This window comes from Trachypithecus francoisi, unplaced genomic scaffold, assembly GCF_009764315.1.
Source record: "Trachypithecus francoisi isolate TF-2019V2 unplaced genomic scaffold, Tfra_2.0 Lachesis_group12, whole genome shotgun sequence".
NCBI lineage: Eukaryota > Metazoa > Chordata > Mammalia > Primates > Cercopithecidae > Trachypithecus > Trachypithecus francoisi.
The window spans coordinates 120,439,688-120,461,532 of record NW_022681457.1 but is presented as its reverse complement, the minus strand read 5'-3'; the positions used below and the strand labels follow the sequence as shown (position 1 = coordinate 120,461,532).

At 56.8% G+C, this 21,845-nt stretch overlaps 1 protein-coding gene across 6 annotated transcripts in view; it reads right to left on the bottom strand.

The window, feature by feature from the left end:
- Positions 1-21,845, bottom strand: part of MORN1 (MORN repeat containing 1) — a 68,832-nt gene that overhangs the window by 46,322 nt on the left and 665 nt on the right. Inside the window, exons 1-8 of one of the 6 annotated variants that reach the window (XM_033228654.1) lie at positions 20,880-21,563; positions 20,690-20,761; positions 18,032-18,130; positions 16,892-17,002; positions 14,953-15,043; positions 14,135-14,222; positions 3,627-3,723; positions 1,654-1,764 (exon numbers count right to left, since the gene is read on the bottom strand). In XM_033228654.1, the coding sequence (XP_033084545.1) occupies positions 1,654-1,764; positions 3,627-3,723; positions 14,135-14,222; positions 14,953-15,043; positions 16,892-17,002; positions 18,032-18,130; positions 20,690-20,761; positions 20,880-21,171 (961 nt within the window). In that variant the 5' untranslated portion in view covers positions 21,172-21,563. Of the gene's footprint in view, positions 1-1,653; positions 1,765-3,626; positions 3,724-14,134; positions 14,223-14,952; positions 15,044-16,891; positions 17,003-18,031; positions 18,131-20,689; positions 20,762-20,879; positions 21,564-21,845 lie in introns of those variants that run through there. The other 5 variants (XM_033228653.1, XM_033228657.1, XM_033228658.1 and 2 more) reach the window with 5 other exon arrangements.

The window sequence follows — 21,845 nt, the reverse complement described above, 5'->3', positions numbered from 1 at the left end:
CGGGAGGTGGGGCTTGCAGTGAGCCAAGATCGCGCCACCGCACTCCAGCCTGGGCGACAGAGCGAGACTCTGTCTCAAAAAAAAAAAAAAAAAAAAAGAAAGAAAGAATTCCTGGGTTCTAGTGATCCTCGCACCTCAGCCTCCCAAAGTGTGCGGGGATTTTAGGTGTGAGCCACTGTACTGACTGACAGTCCGATTTTTAAAAAATGGGTATAATATTTGAGGCCGGGCGCGGTGGCTCAAGCCTGTAATCCCAGCACTTTGGGAGGCTGAGACGGGCGGATCACGAGGTCAGGAGATCGAGACCATCCTGGCTAACACGATGAAACCCCGTCTCTACTAAAAATACAAAAAACTAGCCAGGCGAGGTGGCGGGCGCCTGTAGTCCCAGCTACTCGGGAGGCTGAGGCAGGAGAATGGCGTAAACCCGGGAGGCGGAGCTTGCAGTGAGCTGAGATCCAGCCACTGCACTCCAGCCTGGGCGACAGAGTGAGACTCCGTCTCAACAACAACAACAACAACAACAACAAAGGGTACAATATTTGAATAGACATTTCTCCAAAGAAGATAAACAAATAGCCAATAAGCACAGCAAGAGCCACTCATAATCAACGGTTGTTAGGGAAATGCAAATCAAAATCACGAGGAGCTACCAATTCACACCAACAGGGCAGCTACTACACAAAGACATAATTCCAAGTGCTGGGAAGATGCGGAGAAATCTGAACCTTCATGCATTGCTGGCAGGACTGTAAAATGCTGCAGCCATTTTGGAAAAACAGTTTAGGAGTTTCTTCAAAAGTTCAGGCCAGGTGCGGTGGCTCATGCCTGTGATCCCAGCACTTTGGGAGGCTGAGGCGGGCTGATCACCTGAGGTTGGGAGTTCGAGACCAGCCTGACCAACATGGTGAAACCCCATCTCTACTCAAAATACAAAATTAGCAGGGTGTGGTGGCATGCACCTGCAATCTCAGCTACTCGGGAGGCAGAGGCAGGAGAATCGCTTGAACGCAGGAGGCGGAGGTTGCAGTGAGCCGAGATTGCACCACTGCACTCCAGCCTGGGCAAGAAGAGTGAAACTCCGTCTCAAAAAAAAAAAAAAGTTCAAACATAAATCTACCATGTGATCCAGCAATTCCATTTGTAGGTACATACCCATGAGAAATGAAAACACATTCACACAGAAACTTGTATACAAATGTTCACAGCAGCACTATTCACTACAGCCCAAGGTGCAAACAACTGCGACGCTCACCAGCAGATGAGTGGGGAAGCAGAAAGTGGCCCACCACTGGAACGGAGACTATTCCTCCTAAAAAGGAAGGACACACTGACATGCATGCACGCGTGCCCCCCACCACATGCATACACAGTCAGACCTGTGCACACCTAAGGCATACACACATATGCACACACATACACAAGCACGCACATCACACAATATGTGCACGCATGCTTGCACACACACCCATGGCTGCCCTGACTGGCAGGGGAGCTGGCACGCCTGCGACCTCTCTGCCAGGCTCTGGGCACGAAGTCACCTCTGTGCCTCAGGAACCACATGCAACATCTTGTCCGCATCTTCACTGCTTAAGAACCTGCTGCCTGTTTCTCTTTCGGAAACATTAGGTCATCTCCCCCGGAGATGCTTACTCTTGGCAATTTCCCCGTGGTCCTGCAGCAGCTGAACGTTCACCGAGAAGGGAGACCCTTGGGCCACTTCCATCACCTCCGGACCCAAGATCGCGATCCTCGTGGCTTGTTCTGGGAGAGGACAGAGTGTGGCTTTAGCGGTGACTGGCACGGCCCCCCACCCACCCCATGGCTGAGTCAGCAGTGGGCGCCCCGGGAACCGACCAGAGCTCGGTGTGGCAGCTGGAACACAAGCATAAGCTGGGGCCAAAGCCCCCCACGAGCCACCTTGCAGAGCAGCGACCCGGGCAGTCGTCTGCACTCAGACCGTGTGGCTCGGCTCTGCTGGCCCGGAGCACTGTGGAATCGAATCAAGTGGACCACAGGGACCACGGAGTACGCAAGAGACACAAGTGGGCGGTGTGGGGCTGTAGGATTTTCCTGCCCATGGAATGTTCCGGCATGTCTTCCCGCTGGTTGGGATTCAGGCCCTGCATTCCCTGCGTCTGAGTCAGCACCCTGAGGTGCTGGACCTGGGGCTGGGGCGAGGCCCAGCAAGGGTGGGTCCACTGGCTGGCCAGTGCCTCCTGGCAGCCAGGGCCGCCCCTGCTGTACTGGGGCCTGTGGGGCATCGCTGTGGGCAGTGTTGTCACACCGTGTCCTGCTGCCCACCACCCCTGCCCCCACCTGCCATCCCTGACTCTCCACTATGGACTGGCCTCCAGCAAAGCACAATGGAGGGGCTTTAAAAGCAGATGCTGGGAGAACGCCTGGAATCTGAGGCTGCCTTGAAAGGCAGCACAGGTGACGCCTGCTACACAGGGTGGCGGGTGCCCTGGACTTCATGGTGGGGCTGGGGAAGGGCCTGAAGCTCTGGCCCCCATGGGAGCTCTTGCTGTGTTCTGGGGGCAAAGCCAGAGCCCACCTTGGCTTGGAAGGAGACCCTCCTCAGGGTGAAGCCAGGCTACGTCCTGCACCTCTTGCCCCGTTTTTCTCACTTAGGAATTTCAACAAGGACCAAGAGACTTTTGGGAGGAGGGGCTGGGATCTGGATTATTCCCCTTGAGGTGAGGTCACCAAGACGCTCCTGGAGGGCTCTGCTGAGGATCCAGGGGCCCCTCAGGGAGACTCCACCTGAGGGAGAAGCATCTGGGCCGGGACCCAGGCTCGGCCTCTGCCCCAGGATCCCCTGCAGGGTGCACTGTGTGCGTGCGGGTGCTGGGACCTGCCTCTCAGGGCTCCCCAGGCACCTGGCCACTTCTGCCTTCCCCAAGACCTCAGCCTCCACGAGGAGCCCAGGCCAGCAGGTCTGTGCTGGGGGCAGCAGTTACTGTTACCTGTCAACCCTGTGACCTCTCCCAGCTAACAGGTCTTGGTCCTCCAAGGTCCTCCAAGCCGAGGAGGTATGTGTGGGGCTCCCTGGGCTGAGACCTTGCAGGTATCCCCAGTGCAGAGCCCGAGTCGGTGCTAGCGGCACCTGCACCTGTCACGAACTTGGCCCCAAGGTTTGGATGAGTGTCATGTCCCTGGCCAGACTGACCCCTGGGGTGGCACCCTCATCCTGGAATCTATCGAGAGGCCACTCAGAGGCCACGAGGAACACCACAGGAAGAGGGAAGGTGGCTCAGGGAGGCACCCCCAGAGGAGGCCCAACTGGCTGGTCCGTCTGTGAGCCCGAGGCCACCCTCGGTCACATCACAGTGCAGAGGGCTCAGGGAAATTGGACAGAAGCCACTTGGGGGACAGCGCAGCTGTGACCAGGTCACCCTCAAACATTCAGGCCCCAAATCTGGGAGGCCCCACTTGCAGCAGGAGCACTTCTGACATCAGATTCAAACAGGTTTTTCCTAAAAAGGGATGGGATTTTAGATTCCACTGCACCCCACTCCTCCCCAGTGTGCTCTGGGTCAGTATCTCCCATGTGACTGCCCAGGGGCCAGGGACACACCCCACAGTGGACCTCACAGTGCCCACGGGAAGGCAGGGACACCTACCTGCTGGGTGGCCGTTGATCCACAACCCATAATAGGTGACCCCTGAGCAGTGGGCCATGCTGCCCAGTCCACTGAAGACATCGCTGTGCCACTGTCCCTGCAGACAGAAGGGTGAGGCTCAGGCTGGTGGCTCCCAAGGGTCTTAGGTGGGTCCCCGCATGGCACTTCAGCTCCCTGGGGCTACAGCGGTGCCCGAGGACCAAAGGCTGCTAGAAAACCACATCATCTCGAGGGTCCTTGCAGCCTGTCCCTTGGTGGTGAGAAACTATATTTCATTAGAATGCGATCCAATTTGCTTTGTAAAATACACTCCCCTTTGAATTTTAACGATGCCAGGAGGTATGGGAACAATGGCACAGTATATAAAATGCAAACAAAACCTCGAACGGGCACATTTCAGCACAAAAATCCTTTTAATACAAAGACACTGCGTTTGTGGCATGTATCACAAAGGAGGCCTGAACCTGCAAACTGGCCGACTGTGGCGCTGGGATTAAGGTGCCCTGCTTGTCCGTTACACTGCTCATTTGTACATGAAGAGGCCAATTAAAAAACACAGTTTGAGAAAACGTGCCCATGCACTTGGGAGAAACGCCTGTTCGCTGCACACCCCAACTCTGCCTCCTTCATAACAAGCCTGGTTTCCAAGTCATACAACAAAGCCTGGGAAAACCATGTGAAATAGCAGGGTGGTTCTTTTCATGGGAAATGTCAACGGTATTTCACTTGACTCTCAATTACTTCTATTAGAAGAAAAATTAACCAAAGGCACGTTTTGCTTCTGTTCACTCTTCGGCAGGAGCCAAGGGGGCTCCTGCTTCCCTGCCTGGCCCTCCCTGGGTGCCTTTCCCAGGCGAACCCCGAGGCAGCCGCGGCAGGTCTGCAGGGCGCAGTGTGTGCCTTCCCAGGGCCTCTCCATGGATCCTGGGCCCTGGGATGCGTGGGAAGAGACAAGGAGGGCCGAGGGCCAGGGCTGAGGAGTGCGGCAGATCAGGGAGAAGTGGATGGTGCCAGAGTTCTCTCCGGCCGCAGGGAGACAAGGCCTCTGCAGACAGCCCTGAAGGCCACTGGATGGCCCCAAAGGCCAGGGAGAGCCACGGTGCATGCGGGGCTGGCGGGGGGCGGGGGTGGTGTGGATCGCATTTGCAGAGTGGCTGAAGAGGAGCCTCTGGGTCCAGGCCATCAGCTGGGGGCAGGGCAGGGCGGGGGCCACTCACAGCGGCGGGCCAGGAGCACGGCTCACGCCTCCAGACAGGGGGCTCCGATCTGATCCGAGACAACTGGCAGCCCGCGTGGGTGCCCAGAGGCAGCAAAAAGGCAGCTCTCAGCTTCAGGAGAGGCTTGGCAGCCAGCTGGGGGTGCCAGGTGGGCAGAGACCTGGCTGCTGTCTGGACAGGGCCCTTGCTCCTGAGGCTCTTGTCCCTCCAGCACCCAGACCCAAATCCCAGCCAGCACCCACCCGGCTGCATTCTTGCAATGTTCCAAGCTGAGCGCACCACTGACATCACCCCATTGTCCAGACAGTTGCCCTGAAGATCAGAGTCCGGTTCACTGTGCCACCTGGGCCCTGGGCAAGCACCACCCACACTGGCAACTACAGTGGATGGGAGTCCCAGAGCTGATCGCATGTGGGGTCAAGTGAGAGTGCTTCTGGGGTTCAGACACCAAGCACTGGTGCGGAGTCCATGGGCTGTCCTGACTGCTGCTGCATGGTGTGCCTGGAGGCCAAGGCCTGTTGGAGGCTGTGGGTGCCCTGGCATGCACACAGCACCTCCCCTCGGCCTTGCCCCCTCAGCTCTCTGTCCTGTGACTTCAGGCGTTCCCACCAAACTGGGCGGGAGTCCACTGCATGTGACTGGCATTTCTTGAGGGTCCCTTCCTGGGAATATTGTCCTCTCTCTCTCATCTCATTCACGCTGGATGGGGAGAGGCGCAAGTCAGCTCACAGCTGAGGGCTCTTCAGGGCGTCCGGGGCCCCTGTCACCACCAGTAATGAGAATGGTGATGTCTGGTCTCTGCCCTGTTCTACCTGCTTGGCCTCTGGAAGGTGCCCTGGGCTTTCAGGAGGAGGAAGGTGGAGCTGCGGGGCAGGGCCAGCACCAGCTGCCATATAGTGTCCAGGGTGAGTACCCAGTGAGGCCACGGCTGGGCAGGGGAAGCCAGACACACTCAGGTCACAAGAAACGCAGAGGTGCAGAGCCCACCTTTGGGGTGAGTGACTCCAGCCATGGTTGGTCTGGGGCTGCGGCTCACATATGTGGCACCAGCCTGCCTGGCATCCCCCTCCCTGGGTGCTCAGCAATCAGCTCAGGGCTCAGCATCCTCGGTGCTCACCGCTGGTGTCCGGGTGGGAGGGCGGAGCCGGGCAAGCTTTCATGCAGCACTTGGTCAGTCCAAGCACATCTGAGTGATCAATGCAACGGATCCAATAGCATGGTCTTGTCTAATTCATGTTATCAATCACACCTTTGACAATTCGGTTTCTGTTGCATGCACCCCAGGCAGGAATGAGCAGGAGCTTATTAAATAGGGTGCAGGGGAGGCTCCTGATCCCCTTGCTGACGGCACAGACTGGGGCATTGAAAGTTCTGGAGCAGCCGCCTCCCGCCTGGGCCTCAGGGAGCACCCAGGCACAGCCCAGGGCAATGCCCAGCGTGGAGAGCTATGTGCAGGGCCTCAGTCACAGAGAGGCCGGGACAGAGGAATGGGCACGCCGCCACCTGCTCTCCCTCCTCCTCCCTGCCAGGACACTGCCTGGCACCCAGGTGAGCACAGGTGTATGGTGCAGGACACAGGAAGGTGGTGATGGTCACATGACCTTTGGGGAAGGGCTTCTTGGGGTCCAGGTCCACACCCAAAATAAAGAGGCAAACAGTGGTTCCAAAGTCAGGAAGCGGTCGTGCAGGATGATGGTGATACACATACGATTCCCCTCGGTCACAAAGGTGACCCCAAGACCATAAGGGTGTTTTCTGTGAGGGGCCCTCCTTTCCCTGCCCTGCCCTGCCAGGTGGCAGAGCACTCAGGAGGCCCTAGGAAGTGCTCAGCTCTCCCCAGCTCCCAGCACCACTTGGCCAAAGGCTCACACCTTCCTTGACAGTCGATGAGCTCCGACGGCTCGGCTGGTGCAGGGACTGATTTGGTGCTGGCCCACTCCAAGCAGCCTGGGGTGGAAGAGGTTGTGAGCGCTCTCCTTTCTCACTCTGGGAAGTACTTCTGGTCCATTCATGCTGTTTTCTTTCCGTGCTTTATTGGAAGCAACTCCCTCTGTTTTCAGGCCATAGTCAGGCGTCCACCCTGCCCTGGCACCATGAGGCACTTCCTGCCTCCGGCCCTCCTGGGGGATCCTGGGTCTGGTGCTCCTTGGGGTTTGACAGCCCCAAGAGGTGGGGGCGAAGAGCGGGGGCTCTAGCCTTCCCCAGTGTCGGCCTTCAGGGTGTTGTGGTCTGGAGAAAGTAACCCCCCAAAATTGACAAATCTTGGGCATGAAGCAGGCGGGGCCTTTGCTGAGGTTTATGGCCTGGTGCACCAGGTGGGGGCTCCCAGGATCAGCTGCCCAGCCCCCTCAGGCCATGTCATGAGTGAGGAGCCCGCCGGACCCTCCTGCCTGGGCCCTGCGACTGCCCAGGGGCTGCTGTGCCATGGTGGGAAGGGTGGGGCTAGCTCCGGTTTCTGAGGACTGGTCATCTGTGTCACTTCCTGATAACAGTGAGGACCAGGGGTCCTGTGTTTGACCTCGCTGGTCCCATTTCAAGTGCCTGGGCTTCAAGGTATGAACTATGAGGAGTTCCAGAGGGGACATGGGCTCTGCCCTAGTGTAACCCTGGTGTCCCGATAGCCGGCCCCCTCCTCTGCCCCAGGGTGGTGGGGGGTCCACGTGAGGCAAGCTGGCCAGACTCCCCAAAGGCCATGCGTGCTCAAACGCCCCAAATTATTTACATGGTTCTCAGTGTTACATGCACGCCAGGGGACCCCCACTGGCCCAGGCTTCCTGGACTGTGACCCCTGGGTCTGAGGGCAGTAGGCTCGAATGTGGAGGCTGCAGGCCCCGTGGAGGCCCCTGGGTGGGCATTCCCACACATGCCCAGCTGAGGAGAGGAGGCTGGGGGACTGCGGCGGGCAAAGCTGCCCAGAAGGAGCCACCTGCTCCGTGCGGTGAGCAGGTGCTCGGCACCCAGTGGCGACTCTGGGAAAGCCGGTGTGTGAGACAGCCAACACTCATGGTGCAGCTGATGCAGCCAGGGACGCCCGGCGGCCCACGCGGCTGCCAACATGGGTAGGAGATGCTCTGATGTGTACACAAACGCGTGGCCTCTGATCTGTCTGCTCCGAGTTCTGGTCCAGCTCCCACCGAGGATGTTCGGAGGATGTGTGGGGCCTGCCCAAGCCCTCGGGTCCTGGGAGGTTGAGGCAGTAAGCCGTAAACCAGGAGTGCGGGGAACAGAGATGGCCGAGGCGTTGCAGGCTGGTGGGGGGGGCTCGAAGCCCAGGACCTCTGTGGCTTGGGCCCGGCCTGAGCTGCGGGGCTCCCGTCCCTGTGGGCCCGGCCTGAGCTGCTCCCATCCCTGTGGAAGAGGAGCCTCCTCTGCTTTGGGACCCGCTCTTCTTATTTTCTGTCAGAAGAAGCTGTAACACGTGTATTTTCAGGAATGTATTTTTTCTAGAATGCATTTTTTTAAAAAAGTTTCTTCATAGAGCTCTGCATTAAGGAATACTGGCTGCAAGGCAGGAGACACGGTTTGCAGGAGACACATCTGCTGTCGAGAGGGGAACAGGTCTCCTGGAAGGCTTTGCCACCTCGAGCTCACAGTGCCCTGGGTAGCAGCCGATGTCTCCTGGAGTTTCTCCTACTATAGAGCTGACGTAGGAGGTGCCAAGGGCATGCTCCGACGTGGGCAGAGGCGAAGGCCAGGAGAGAGAGAAGGACTCACCATTTTCTTGTCTTTTCAGAACATAAAATGATCTCTAAAACAAACAGCCGGCGCTGGTTGGGGTGTGGCTGGAGGGGCAGGGCAGTTCTCAGAGGCAACTCAGTGTCCAAGAAGGGCCTGGCGTCTGCCTCGTGGCCTCGAGTGATGGCTTAAGCTCCCAGGGAAGAAACAAAACGGCCCAAACTCTTGTGCACAAAGGCACTCCACAAAGCCTTGCAGCACCAATATGGTGAGGGGCAGGTGCTCCCGGATGGGGGCGGCTGGTGGCCAGGACTGGGGGAGAACACAGTCACCAAGAAGTGTCAAAGAGGGGGAGACCGGGTGCGCAGTGCTGGCCACAGCTGACAGTGGGTGGGCTTGCGTCTCCATTGTGGTCATTGTTAAGAGAGCTAATACTCATTAGGGGAACCGTTTACAAAAACAACCGAAAATAAGCAGTGCTGGTGAGGGAGGCTGCGGAGGAACCGGAACTGTGTGCACTGTGGGCGGGAAGGTAAAAGGGTGAGGCCGCTGTGGAGAACAGCATGGCGGTTCCTCAAAAATTAAAAACAGAATCACCATCCGATGCAGCAGTCTCACCCACAGCGCCTCGAAGAGTTCTCTCTGCAGCCGTATTCACAGCAGCATCACCCACAGGACCCAGGAGGGGAAGCCTCCCTAGAGTCCACCCACAGAGGGGCAGAGAAGCATGTCTGTCCACATGGGGGGAGCCCGGCTCAGCCTTAGGAAGGAAGGAGGGGCTGGCACAGGCTCCAGCATGGAGGCATCTGAGGACACCGTGCTGGGTGAAACAAGCCTGGCATGAAAGGACACCACTCACAGGAGCCCCGAGATCAGCAGAGTCTCCAGACCCAGTGGAACGGTGGCCGCCAGGGGCGGGAGCGTGGGGAGTTCATGTTGGAAGGGGATGGAGGTTCGGGTGGGAAGGTGACAAAGTTCTTGAGGTGGATGTGGTTGTGGCTGCACAAAATGTGCATGTGCCTCCTGCCACTCCACTGCATGCTTAAAAATGGTTATGGCCCAGTGCAGTGGCTCGCGCCCTTTGAAATCCCAGCCCTTTGGGGGCCAAGGCAGAAGTGCTTAGAGCCCAGGAGTTGGAGATGAGCCTGGGCGACACAATGAGACCTCGCCTCCCCACAAAACAAAAAGTAGTTAAGATGCTACGTTTTATATTATATGGATTTTACCATGACAAAATGGTTGGTGTTTTTGTTTTTTATGTTTTTGACAGGGTCTTGCTCTGTCGCCCAGGCTTGAGTGCAGTGGGCATGATCTCAGCTCACTATGACCCCTGCCTCCCAGGTTCAAGCAATCCTCCCTCCTCAGCCTCCTGAGTAGCTGGGGCCACAGGTGTGTGCCATCGCACCCAGCCTAATTTTGTATTTTTAAAAAATTCTTTTGTAGAGACAGGGTCTCCCTGTGTTGCCCAGGCTGGTCTTGAACTCCTGGGCTCAAGCAATCCTCCCACCTTGGCCTCCCAAAGTGCTGAAAGCACGGGTGTGAGCCACCATGCCTAGCCGACAAAGCGTTTTTTAAAGCAGGCTAAATATTTGACTAATGACACCACAAGGAACAGCTGTCCCCTCACTCTGGCCAGCCCTCAGGATGTGTGGAGTGACTCCCATCTCTGGCAGCTGCTGCCTCTCCGGGTGGATGCCATTGACTCTCCAGGATGAAGGTGGAGGAGAGGCACTGTGACCGGAGGGCCCAGCACTAAGACACAGAGAACTGAGCAGCGGAGCCGACAGCGCCTTTGCTTCTCCTCATTAACCAGAGTCCGCGGGACAGACCTGGTAATGTTTTCTTGCCCAAACAGCCATGTGAAAACCTCTTTCCTCTGAAGTGCAGTCTGGCAGCCATGGCTGTGCTATGTGGGAGGCGGCCCCGGCCCAGTCCTGACCTGAGGGCATGGGGGCCCAGCCTGTCCTCTTGGCCTCCGGCGCCCTGCTCTGTTTGTAGCATTTACATCGGTCTGGGCAGGAGCAATGCCCGGAGAAGGCACTGGAGGAGCGGGCAGCTCGCTGGCCACAGTCTGTGTGTGCCTGCAGGTGTCAGGGGTGTGGACAAGGCCAGGGCACTGCTGCCACCGGGGACATTGCCCAGGGCACCCCACAGGGCAGTGAGCACTGGCGCACAGCAGTGTCCCCACAGGGCTCAGGCCACAGGCCTGCCTGGTGAGGGTGTGTGGGCCTTGGTGGGCAGGCGGTCCCAGGGCCTGCCCAGATCTCCCAGTCCTCTGGGCCTGGCCGGCAGAGGGAGTGGGGAGGTCATATTATAGTCCCCGGGAATATAGGTCACTTTAAGGGTTTTGCACCAAGACTCTCATAGAAATCCTCTGCAAAACCGTCTGCAGAATTCAAGGCTTTAGCGCCAAGGGGAAAAACCATCCCAAGCAGAAAGGCTGGGGGGGCGGCTCGGGGGCCTGGCTCTCAGGAGTACCCAGCCAGCCCCTGGGCCCAGCGGCCATCCCAGGCCATGCTCGCCTGTCCAAACTATGGCCTGGGAATAAGCTCGGAGCTCCCGGGGAGGCCAGTGTGGTGCCGGGACAGGGCTGGGCCGCCCCCTGGTGGATGCGCTGAGCACCCTGCTGCCGTCAGCCCAGGAGGAGGGCGCCGTCCCTTGCCTGGTCCTCTCTCTCGGCCCAGGGTGCTGGTGACCAGCAAGCAGCGTGGACCCGAGTTGGCACCTGCGTGGCAGCCAGGGGACCTGTGGGACAGAACAGCCTCTGGGGACAGGGCTGTGCTGGGAGTAGGGGTGGGGAGGACGAAGCTGTCCATGGTCCTCTGGAAGAACAGGAGCTGCTTCTTGCCCAGCCCAGGCTGGAGCGGACAGCGCTGTCTGGCAGCAGGCAGCACCTCTGTGTCCCTGGGCCATGAGATAGGCCCTGAGCAGGTCCTCCTGAATCTCAGGGAACGTGAGGGTTGGGTGAGTGGCCGGGGGCCCCCAGGGCCGTGCTGCCACTGCCTAGTGAGGGAGCCTGCTGTCCTTGCACCTCAGCTTCCTCACCTGCACACTGCACGGACTGGTGGGGACCATAAGCCAAGGCACCAAAAGGCTGACAGCAGCGCCTCGCATCCAGGAAGTGAAACCACACACCCGAGCCCAAGCTCCAGAGCTGCGCACCAGCGCCGGCCCCAGCTTTGCCCCAGCCCTGCAAGGCGAGGGAATCGTCATGGTGGCAGTGGGCTGGGGGCCCGGGTGTGCTGGGGTGGGGAGAAGAGAATTCTGCCCAGACTCCTTTGGCCGCACTCTCTCACAGCCGTTCTGGAGAGTGAAGACAAGGGAGTGGTGGCTGCCCCAGCACGCAGTGAAGTCTGGTCCTGCAGGATGATGGACACACGTCCCCGGGGAGGAGAGGCAGAGCCGTGGATTGGCTGCAGTGTCTCCTGCATATGGCTCAGGTGAGAACCTGCAGCACCAGCCCAGGCCAGCAGGGGCAGCAGCGAGACTGACAAGGACGCCCATGGTCCAGCAAGGACACTGCCAATGGCCAACAGCCCTGAGCAGGGCTGGCAGTCCCCGGAGTGGGCATGGATGGCACTTTTACCCAAGCAGGAGGCTCTGTTTCAAGAGCAGGGAGGGTGGACATGCATGTGGAGGGGAGACACACTGCACCTCCCACCTGACCACCCTTCCAGGGGCCCCACATGTGACCACCTCTGAGGCCCTGCTGTGGAGCGGACAGCTGTGCCAGCCAGGATGAGGCTCCCATCCCCACCCCCATCTCCTCCATCACCGTGTGGCCCCATGCCAATTGCCAACCCACCACCTCTCAGTTCCCAGCATCCCCCTTCCTTGCCCACTTTTCCCTGATGGGAAGTGGACCCTGTCAATGTTTCTCCTTTGCCAGCAAGTGCAATGCCAGGTTTTGTCAACAGAGAACAAGGCGGGACTATGGGAAGCAGTGTTTCTACTTTAACTCCTATGGCCGGGGCCAGTGGCCTGTGGAAAACCCCACAGGGTCTGATCTCCGGCAAGCGTCTCCTGCACCTCAGTGGGAGTTTCCTGAGAAGCAGCTCTGGCCCCTGGCACCCTAGAAAACCTCTCTACCGCCTGGGCTGGCAGCCACACCCTCTCTGTTGAGGTCTGAGTCTCAGGAGGGTGCTGGCTTCCTCCCAGTTCGAGGGACTATTCACTCCAACCACTGCTCCAACTTTCACACGAGAATCTTGGCAAGGAAGGGAATTCAACTGACATTGTAATTCTGCGACCCACACAATTAAATGTTGCGTTTCTCATCAAAGCAGCCCCAAGGCTCTAGGGAACGAGGGACTCCTCTCCACGGCCATGGCAGTCCTGACTGGCTGTGACTTGTGCTGCATTGAGAGACCTGCACGTGTGGTTTCTTCCTGTTAGTGTTGCTGGACGCTCAGGGGACCCTCACAGCCCTTGCAGTCATGGTCATCCTCATGGCTGTGACAGCCTCACACAGCAGCACCTGGGCTCCTGAGGCCCTCGACTGGGCTGGTGTCTCACGGCCAGCGTGGGGGATGGCTTGGTTAACTGGGAAGCTCCCCCAGGCTGTGGACCAGCAGCCTCCCCTTCCCACCAGCCAGGGGCTCAGGCCTGCAGCCCAGCCCAAGCAACAACCACGCCACTGCTAGACTCCACTGCAGCAGCTCTGTCTCTGGGACCCTCCTGACATTGCGATGTTGGTATTCCTTCTCTGGCCCTTTTTGGTAGCTACTGCCTCGTCCTTGTTAGCGACTCTTTCATGACATTTTCCCCACTGGAGTGATGGGTGTTGCTTCTACCTCCTGGCTGCATCCTGAACCAGGCCCCACTGTCCATTCAACGCTCAGACCGAAAGCTCAGGTGCCAACCTGGACTCTTCTCTTGCCTTTGCCCGCACATCCAGCCTGTCAACAAGTCTGGCATCCTCTCCTCCAAACATCCTGAAATTTGCTCTCTGTACTCATGGGGCTGCTGCCCCAGGCCGAGAACAATCCTGGTCCCTGCCTTGTAGGGCCTGTCACAGACCAGAATGTACCACCTCAAAATCTGCCTCTTTGGCATCAGCACTATTTTGAGCTGATTATTTTGAGAAACTGCAGACACAGGAGAAGCTCTGAAAACAGAGTAGAAGTTTCCCTTTTGTAAGAAAAATTTGCGTCCGTAAAGGAAACTCCACTGGTAAGGGTCTATCCTCTCCGTATCAGGAAGAGAAAGGCCCCAGATCACCAAGGCGCAAAGGCTCCTGTAGGTGGAGAAGGCCCTGCCTTAGCTGCACCACAAGCCTTATCCCATGACTGGCCCCCAACACCCTTCTTCCTTTGGTTTGGCTGAAGATGGGATTTCAGTCAAAGGTGAGGGCCGCCTGTGAGCTTCCCCGCCTCTCCACGCGCCTCCCGAGTACATACAAGGTACACATACGAATACACTCCTGTTTGTTTCTCCCTTTTCCCGACAGGGAGCTGTGAGGGGAGAGGGAAACTTATCTTCCCACACGGGATAAGGGAATTGCAGGGCCTGGCACGTGGAGAAGCTGCCAGGGTGAGGCTCCCCACACACCCCACGCGCCCCGCCCCCACGAGGCCCGCACCCTCTGGGCAGCAGGTGCTGTGCACCCCTGGGTACCTCGTAGGTGGAGCCGTCGGCGCAGCGCAGCACCCCGTGTCCCTGACGCTGGTCCTGGACCCAGTCGCCATCGTACTTGTCACCGTTCCTGGGGGACACACGCACAGAGTCCACTCTCAGCAGGGGGAGCCAGGTGGTGGCAGTGACTCAGACCGGCTCCTCCCACCGGGCTCCACAGGCACTGCGGGACGGAGGCAAAAATAGGCCCGAGCAGATGGCCCCGAGAGCTCCTGCCTCGCCAGGGCCGGCTGGGGGCCGACAACAGGCGGCGGGGACATGTCCGCCCACCCCCACCCTTGATGGCAGGCCTGCTCGGGACACGCTTAGCCTCCGCCACTCAAAATGGGAAATGACACGGAGAGGCAACAGGAGGGGGCTGCAGTCTCCAGAGCCAGTGAGGCTGAGACTCCGCCGTGGGAATTTCCACACGGGCTGAAGACGCCTAGCACTCGGGAGGCGGGAGGCTCTGCTGGCCAGAGGGCACCCCCATCCTCATTTAGACCTGGAGAAGCTCCTGTGGTGCCATCTTGCTGCCAGTCTGACTTTCTCAGGAGGTATTTTAATGGGAGGGGTGATGTTTTATCTACTAAATACACAATCGGTCAATTTCAATCAATAAGGGGAAAATTACAGAATAACACCGAAACCACAGAACGTGGTTCAACAACTTGGCACTGGAGGGGTGGCAGGTGGACAGCAGGGGCCAGAACAGGCCCGGGGGGTCCCACGGCAGTCTTGTCTACACCCCCAGGCCACATGGCCTCACAACTGTCCTGTCTGTCATACGCTGGGCAGCACCTGCCAAGACTCATACTCACTTAAAGAGCATCTGCCCAGGGCCGTGCCTCTTGTTGTCATGGAAGGAGCCCTGGTACACTTGTCTGTCCCGGTCCACCAGAAACCCGTGTCCTGGAGAAGGGACCAAGAGACAGACTTGGCTTTGTGCCTCCTCCTGCATCTGAGAAAGGATCTGCCTCCCTGCTCCTCAGAGGGCAGGTAGGAGGAAAGTGGTAAGTCTAGGAGGCATGGGGCTCAGGACTCCCCAGGAGCATGAATAACCCTCCAGGCCTGGCTACACAGGGCCTTGGCACGGCTCGGTGAGGCTCTGAATGGGAAGGGCAGATGTGCTTTGGGACAGGTCGGTCAGCCGACAGGGCAGCAAAAATGGCCCTGAGGTCCAGCTCTCAAAGGTGCTGCTGAGGGACCCTGCAGACTGCCATTTGAGGCTGCACAGGCTCTGCGTCCTGCTGGGGTGAGGCCGGGTGCAGTTGGGGCCTGTCGTTTCTTTTTACAGGAAACTTCAAGTTCACAGGGAGGCAGGGCTTCACCTGAACAAGGAGAAACTCAAGAGGATGGGAGTTCAGTAAACTGTGGCATTTTCAGATTTTGGACAACTCAGAAATTTGAGAGTATTTCCGATTCTTTTTTGTTATTGTTGTTGCTTTGTTTTTGAGATGGAGTCCCGCTCTGTCGCCAGGCTGGAGTGCAGTGGCATGATCTCAGCTCACTGCAACCTCTGCCTCCCGGGTTCAAGTGATTCTCCTGCCTCAGCCTCCTGAGTAGCTGGGACTACAGGCGTGCGCCACCACGCCCAGCCATTTTTGTATTTTTATTTTTATTTTTATTTTTTTTATTTTTTTTTTTTGAGACGGAGTCTCGCTCTGCCACCCAGGCTGGAGTGCAGTGGCCGGATCTCAGCTCACTGCAAGCTCCACCTCCCGGGTTTACGCCATTCTCCTGCCTCAGCCTCCCGAGTAGCTGGGACTACAGGCGCCTGCCTCGTCGCCCGGCTAGTTTTTTTTTGTATTTTTCAGTAGAGACAGGGTTTCACCGTATTAGCCAGGATGGTCTCGATCTCCTGACCTCGTGATCCGCCCGTCTCGGCCTCCCAAAGTGCTGGGATTACAGGCTTGAGCCACCGCGCCCGGCCCATTTTTGTATTTTTAGTAGAGGTAGAGTTTCACCATTTTGCCCAGGCTGGTCTCAAACTCCTGACCTCAGGTGATCCGACTGCCTCAGCCTCCCAAAGTGCTGGGATTACAAGCGTAAGCCACTACACCTGACCTCAGATTCTTAACATAAGAAAAACACTGGAAAAAGAAGCTCCATCTGTGGTGGAGAGTATCACGTGTTTGACTCCTGTCTTGGGTGCAGGTGGCCTTTTGGCTGTGGGACCGTGGACCGTGCTCTGCCTGGCTTGGCTGGGTAGAGGGACAGGGCACAGCCCCCTCCTAGCTTGAGTCTGGCCTCCTGACTTGCTTGGGCCAACAGAAGGTAGAGGAAGTGGCCAAGCTGTCCAAGACTCCTGGGCAAGGAGCTGGGCTTCCCAGGCCTATGAGGATGTCAGGGACCCTCAGGTCTGGCGGAGTTGCTGTGACTATAGCCATTTAGTAACCCCACATGAGACCAGACTAGAAGCCCCTCCCTGCAGGGCCCAGGCCAACCTACTGACTCCAGGATCAGGAGTAGTTAATAAAGCAGCGGCCATTTTAACCCCTAAGCCATGGGCATCTATTCCGCAGTAGCGGATGACAGAGATGCACCAAGTGCCATAGGACCTGGTGGGCATACTGGTGTATGCAGGGCATAGGACACGGTCTGGGGGTGGGGAGAAGATAGCGTGGGCCCCCTACCTTCTTTCCCACCCTCTGAAGTCAGATAGGCCCCATCAGAGGTTCCTGAACCCAAGCGGACGTAGGATCCCGTGCCCTGAAAGCACCCGCCCCTCACAGCACCCGGCTCCCGTGGACGCCAGACCTTCCCGCACGCCATGGGAGACCTCCCCTTCATAACATCCGCCGGCTTTGTACTCCATGACGCCGTATCCTTGAGGCTCTCCCAGAACAAACTGTCCAGAGAAAGTGTCCCCTGCGTGTGGACAAGAAGGAAGGGGAGACATGAGGTTCGGTTCAGGGCTGTGGCCCCAGTCGGCTCTCCTCTGTCCCTGACCCATGAGACGCAGGAACCACTCCAGAATGGACGGCCCCACCTCCATTGTGCTACTTAGTCTGGTTCATGAGGGAAAACATGGTAAGCAGGTCTGGTCTCCCCAGCAGCTGGGCACGCAGACAGCCCCAGGCAGACACTCTCTGCGGACATCTATCCCGAGGGCAAAGGACCCTCTGGTAAGAGTTTGCAGGGTGAAGGGTGAGCTTTTCCCCTGGCTCTTTAAAAACTGAAAGCCGGCCAGGTGCAGTGGCTCAAGCCTGTAATCCCAGCACTTTGGGAGGCCGAGACGGGCGGATCACGAGGTCAGGAGATCAAGACCATCCTGGCTAACACGGTGAAACCCCGTCTCTACTAAAAAATACAAAAAACTAGCCAGGCGAGGTGGCGGGCACCTGTAGTCACAGCTACTCAGGAGGCTGAGGCAGGAGAATGACGCAGACCCGGGAGGCGGAGCTTGCAGTGAGCTGAGATCCGGCCACTGCACTCCAGCCTGGGCGGCAGAGCGAGACTCCATCTCCAAAAAAAAAAACAAAAACTGAAAGCCAAGCCGGAGAGAAAAGACCTCCACTGAGAACCCACCGACCCCTCTGGCGTGAGGGTCTGAGGTTCCTGGAGACACAGCTTCTGGCAACGAGCACGGGAGTCCCCAGAGGAGGTTTCCCATCTAGGGATACAATGTGGCTGAAATAGCTTTAAAGAAAAAAGAAATAGTGTAACTTGGGATAGAGAAATCTTTATTCCAGAAAAGTGTCTCCAGAAGCCTGAGTTGCTCTCAGAGGTGACCACAGAGACTCAGTCAGGTCCCTAGGCCTTCTGGGTAGGCCAGGCTCCTCACAGCACAAAGGTTCCTGTCTACACGTCACGCCTTCTGCGTCTAGACTCGTGGGACCAACTGAGCCCAATGGGTTATGAGAAAGGAGTGAATGTGCCATCCCGGCTAGAGCTCACCTGACCAGGCCCAGTGCCGGCGGCCTTCTCCCGTAATCTCTCCGTCCACAAACGCCCCTTCGTAATAACTGCCATCTTTAAATAACAACTTCCCGTGACCTGGCAGGAGAAATCGCTGTGTAAAGTCAGACCGTGGTTGGGTTGACTGCAATGACCCTGTGCAGTGTGGGGCCCGTTTCTCAGAATGGAGAGCTTGCCTTCAAAACCTGTGTTTGGCTCCATCACTCATGCGATACATGTATTTAAAAATAAAAAATGCTCTCAAAATCATCTGCCGAAACATGCCTGAGCAACCTGCGCCTTCAGCCAGAACAAGCAGAGCAATCAAAGTGCAGGCGACCAGCCTAAGCAATGTGGAGAGACCCTGACTCTACACAAAATGTTAAAAATTAGCCGGGTATGGTGGTGCGTGTTTGTGGTTCCAGCCGCTCAGGAGGCTGAGGTGGGAGGATCACTTGAGCCAAGAGGTTGAGGCTGCAGTGGGCTGTCATTGCACCACCGCACTCCAGCCTGGGTGACACAGAGAGACCCCACATCAAAAATAAACAAACAAATAAAAGTGCAGTTGAGACTTTATCCCTGAGCCTCCTGAGGGGACACTCCCATCACCCTGCTTCTGTCAGTGTGAGGACAGAGAGTCTGCAGAACACAGCGCCACAGAAGAGCACCTTTTAAAAGTGGGAACATCCTGCCCAGGCCAGGCTCTGACAGCAGCCACAGACAGGAGCCTTCACGCCTGCCTGGTGGACAAGCATCTTTCCTATCAGATGCTACAGAAGAAGCATCTGCATAGCAAAAACACTAAAGAAAAGTTAAACGTTTTAAAAATATAGAAAATACTGACAGATACAAAAATAGCTCATATAGAAAAACGCCAGAAGACCAACCTCCCATGAGAAAACTGGGCAGAATGGCCAGGTGCCGTGGCTCACACCTGTAATCCCAGCACTCTGAGAGGCTGAGGTGGGCAGATCACTTGAGGTCAGGAGTTTGAGACCAGCCTGGCCAACATGGTGAAACCCTTTCTCTACTAAAAAAAATAAATAAATAATACAAGCCAGCCGGGCGCGGTGGCTCACGCCTGTAATCCCAGCACTTTGGGAGGCTGAGATGGGTGGATCACAAGGTCAGGAGATAGAGACCATCCTGGCTAACACCATGAAACCCTGTCTCTACTGAAAATACAAAAAATTAGCTGGGCGTGGTGGCGGGCGCCTGTAGTCCCAACTACTTGGGAGGCTAAGGCAGGAGAACAGTGTGAACCCGGGAGGCGGAGCTTGCAGTGAGCTGAGATCATGCCACTGCACTCCAGCCTGGGAGACAAGGTGAGACTCCATCTCAAAAACAAAACAAAACAAAACAAAACAAATTTAGCCAGGTGTGGTAGCACGCACCTGTAATCCCAGCTACTTGGGAGGCTGAGGCAGAATTGCTTAAATCCAAGAGACAGAGGTTGCAGTGAGCCGAGATCGAGCTACTACACTCTAGCTTGGGCGACAGCGCAAGACTGTCTCAAAAAAAAAAAAAAAAAAAAAGAAAGAAAGAAGAAAGAAAACTGGGCAGAGTGGTTGGGCGCAGTGGCTCACGCCTGTAATGCCATCACTTTGGGAGGTCAAGGTGGGCGGATCACCTGAGGTCAGGAGTTCAAGACCAGTCTGGCCAACATGGCAAAACTGTATCTCTACTAAAAACACAAAAATTAGCTGGGTGTGGTGGCAGGTGCCTGTAATCCCAGCTACTCGGGAGGCTGAAGCAGGAGAATCGCTTGAACCTGGTAGCCGATGGTTGCAGTGAGTCGAGATGGCACCACTGCACTCCAGCCTGGGCAACAAGAGCAAAACTCAAAAAACAAAAACAAAAAAAAAGAAAAGAAAAGAAAACTGGCAGAGGGCAGATACAAAACTGTGTGAGAGGAGCACAGTGGTGGGAAGGTCCACACTATGGAAGGTTCATGGCATTTGCCTGGGGTTGAGGGGGTACAGGTGTTATTGACTTTATACTTGGTTTCTTTGTTTTTTGTTTTGTTTTGAGATGGAGTCTCACTCTGTCACCCAGGCTGGAGTGCAGTGGCGCAACCTCAGCTCACTGCTACGTCTGCCTCCTGTGTTCAAGGGATTCTCCTGGCTCAGCCTGCCAAGCAGCTGGGACTAGAGGTGTGCATTACCATATCCAGCCAGTGTACTTTTAGTAGGGTCGGGGTTTCAGCATGCTGGTCAGGCTGTTCTGCAACTCCTGACCTCAAGCGATCCACCCATCTTGGCCTCCCAAAGTACTGGGATTACAGGTGTGAGCCACTGTGCGTGGCCTGACTTTACGCTTTCTTCTATTGCTTGGACTTACTCCAAGAGTAGGTTCTCTTCATAATCAGAAATAAACCATAAAGCCAGTTTTCACTCTGGAAAAGACAAATTAACTCAACCTCTGGGGAGAATTTCTAAGTTGCAGCTTCCTTTGCTAAAGGTGGCCCTCCAGGGGGGTCTCGCAGGCCTCTGTTTCCCGTCCAACCAGCCTTACCCCCAGCAGCCAGGGAAGCACCAGGGGTACAGTGGGCTCGAAAGCTACAGGAAATGCCACTTGCCCACCCAGCCTCCCGGGGAGAAACCAGCTTCATCAGCCGTGGGGTGGCAGCTGCAAGAAGAAACCACAGAAGCTTCTCACCGTGCTTCCTCCCTCCTTTCCATTCTCCTTCATATCGAAAGAAAGAATTTGGGTATACGTAGACACCATAACCTGAATAGTGAGAAGACACACACAGGTGAGCACAGACACTGAGATGAGGGATGGTCTCCAGTGTTGAAGGAGGGAGTCCAGCTCCCTCGAGGGCCTTCAAGGGGTTGGTACACATCACCTTCAGCAGCCCAGAGGCGGCCTGTGGGGCTCATGAGCTCTCCTGTCGGCTGTTGGGCCGTCCCTTTGCTCATTTGTTTATGTGACAAGGATGAGGACCTACTTGGTGCAGAGAAGACAGGCCCAGGAGAGGAGGGCTGGGTTGAAACAAGAGCAGGTCCTTGAGACAGCAGAGGTGCTCGGGAGGTGGCGAGGGACAGGTTGGGAGCCTTGTTGAGGGAGATGAGTGAGCCAGGGGAAGGCAGAGAGGGCAGCATCAGTGAGGCACACGGGGGAGGAGCAGACCCTCCCATCCCCTGCTGTGACCCTTCAGTGGTCTCCTATCCCTGGGGACAAAATCCACACTCAAACCTAAGGAGGGCCTGGCCGGCTTCAACTCCTCCCAGTTGCTGGGTGTGCCACCCGCCAACTCCCACAGTTCCTGGAATGGGTAGGGCTCCCTCCCCACCAGCTCCTCCTCGGGCACATCTTGGGGGGAGGGTTTATGGGAAAATGTCAAGGAGGAGGTCGGGGGTTACCACAGGCTACTGTATCTGCCCCAAATCTTCTACCTGAAGATACTAGTGTGAGCTCTGCGTTCCTTCCAGACCCGTTTATTTGATTCTAGAAACAATTCCTATCAAAAGCTGCTTTTTTTTTTTTTTTTTTTTTGAGACGGAGTCTTGCTCTGTCACCCAGGCTGGGATGCAGTGGCGCGATCCTGGCTCACTGCAACCTCAGCTTCCTGGGTTCAAGCGATTCTCCTGCCTCACCCTCCTGAGTAGCTGGAACTACAGGCGGCACCACGCCCGGCTAATTTTTGTATTTTTTAGTAGAGACGGGGTTTCGCCATGTTGGCCAGACTGGTCTCGAACTCCTGACTTCAGGTGATCCGCCCGCCTCGGCCTCCCAAAGTGCTGGGAGTGACAGGCAAAATCTGCTTTTGAAACGAGTCCTAGCGTTTCTGGACAGCACCGGCCAGGAAGTC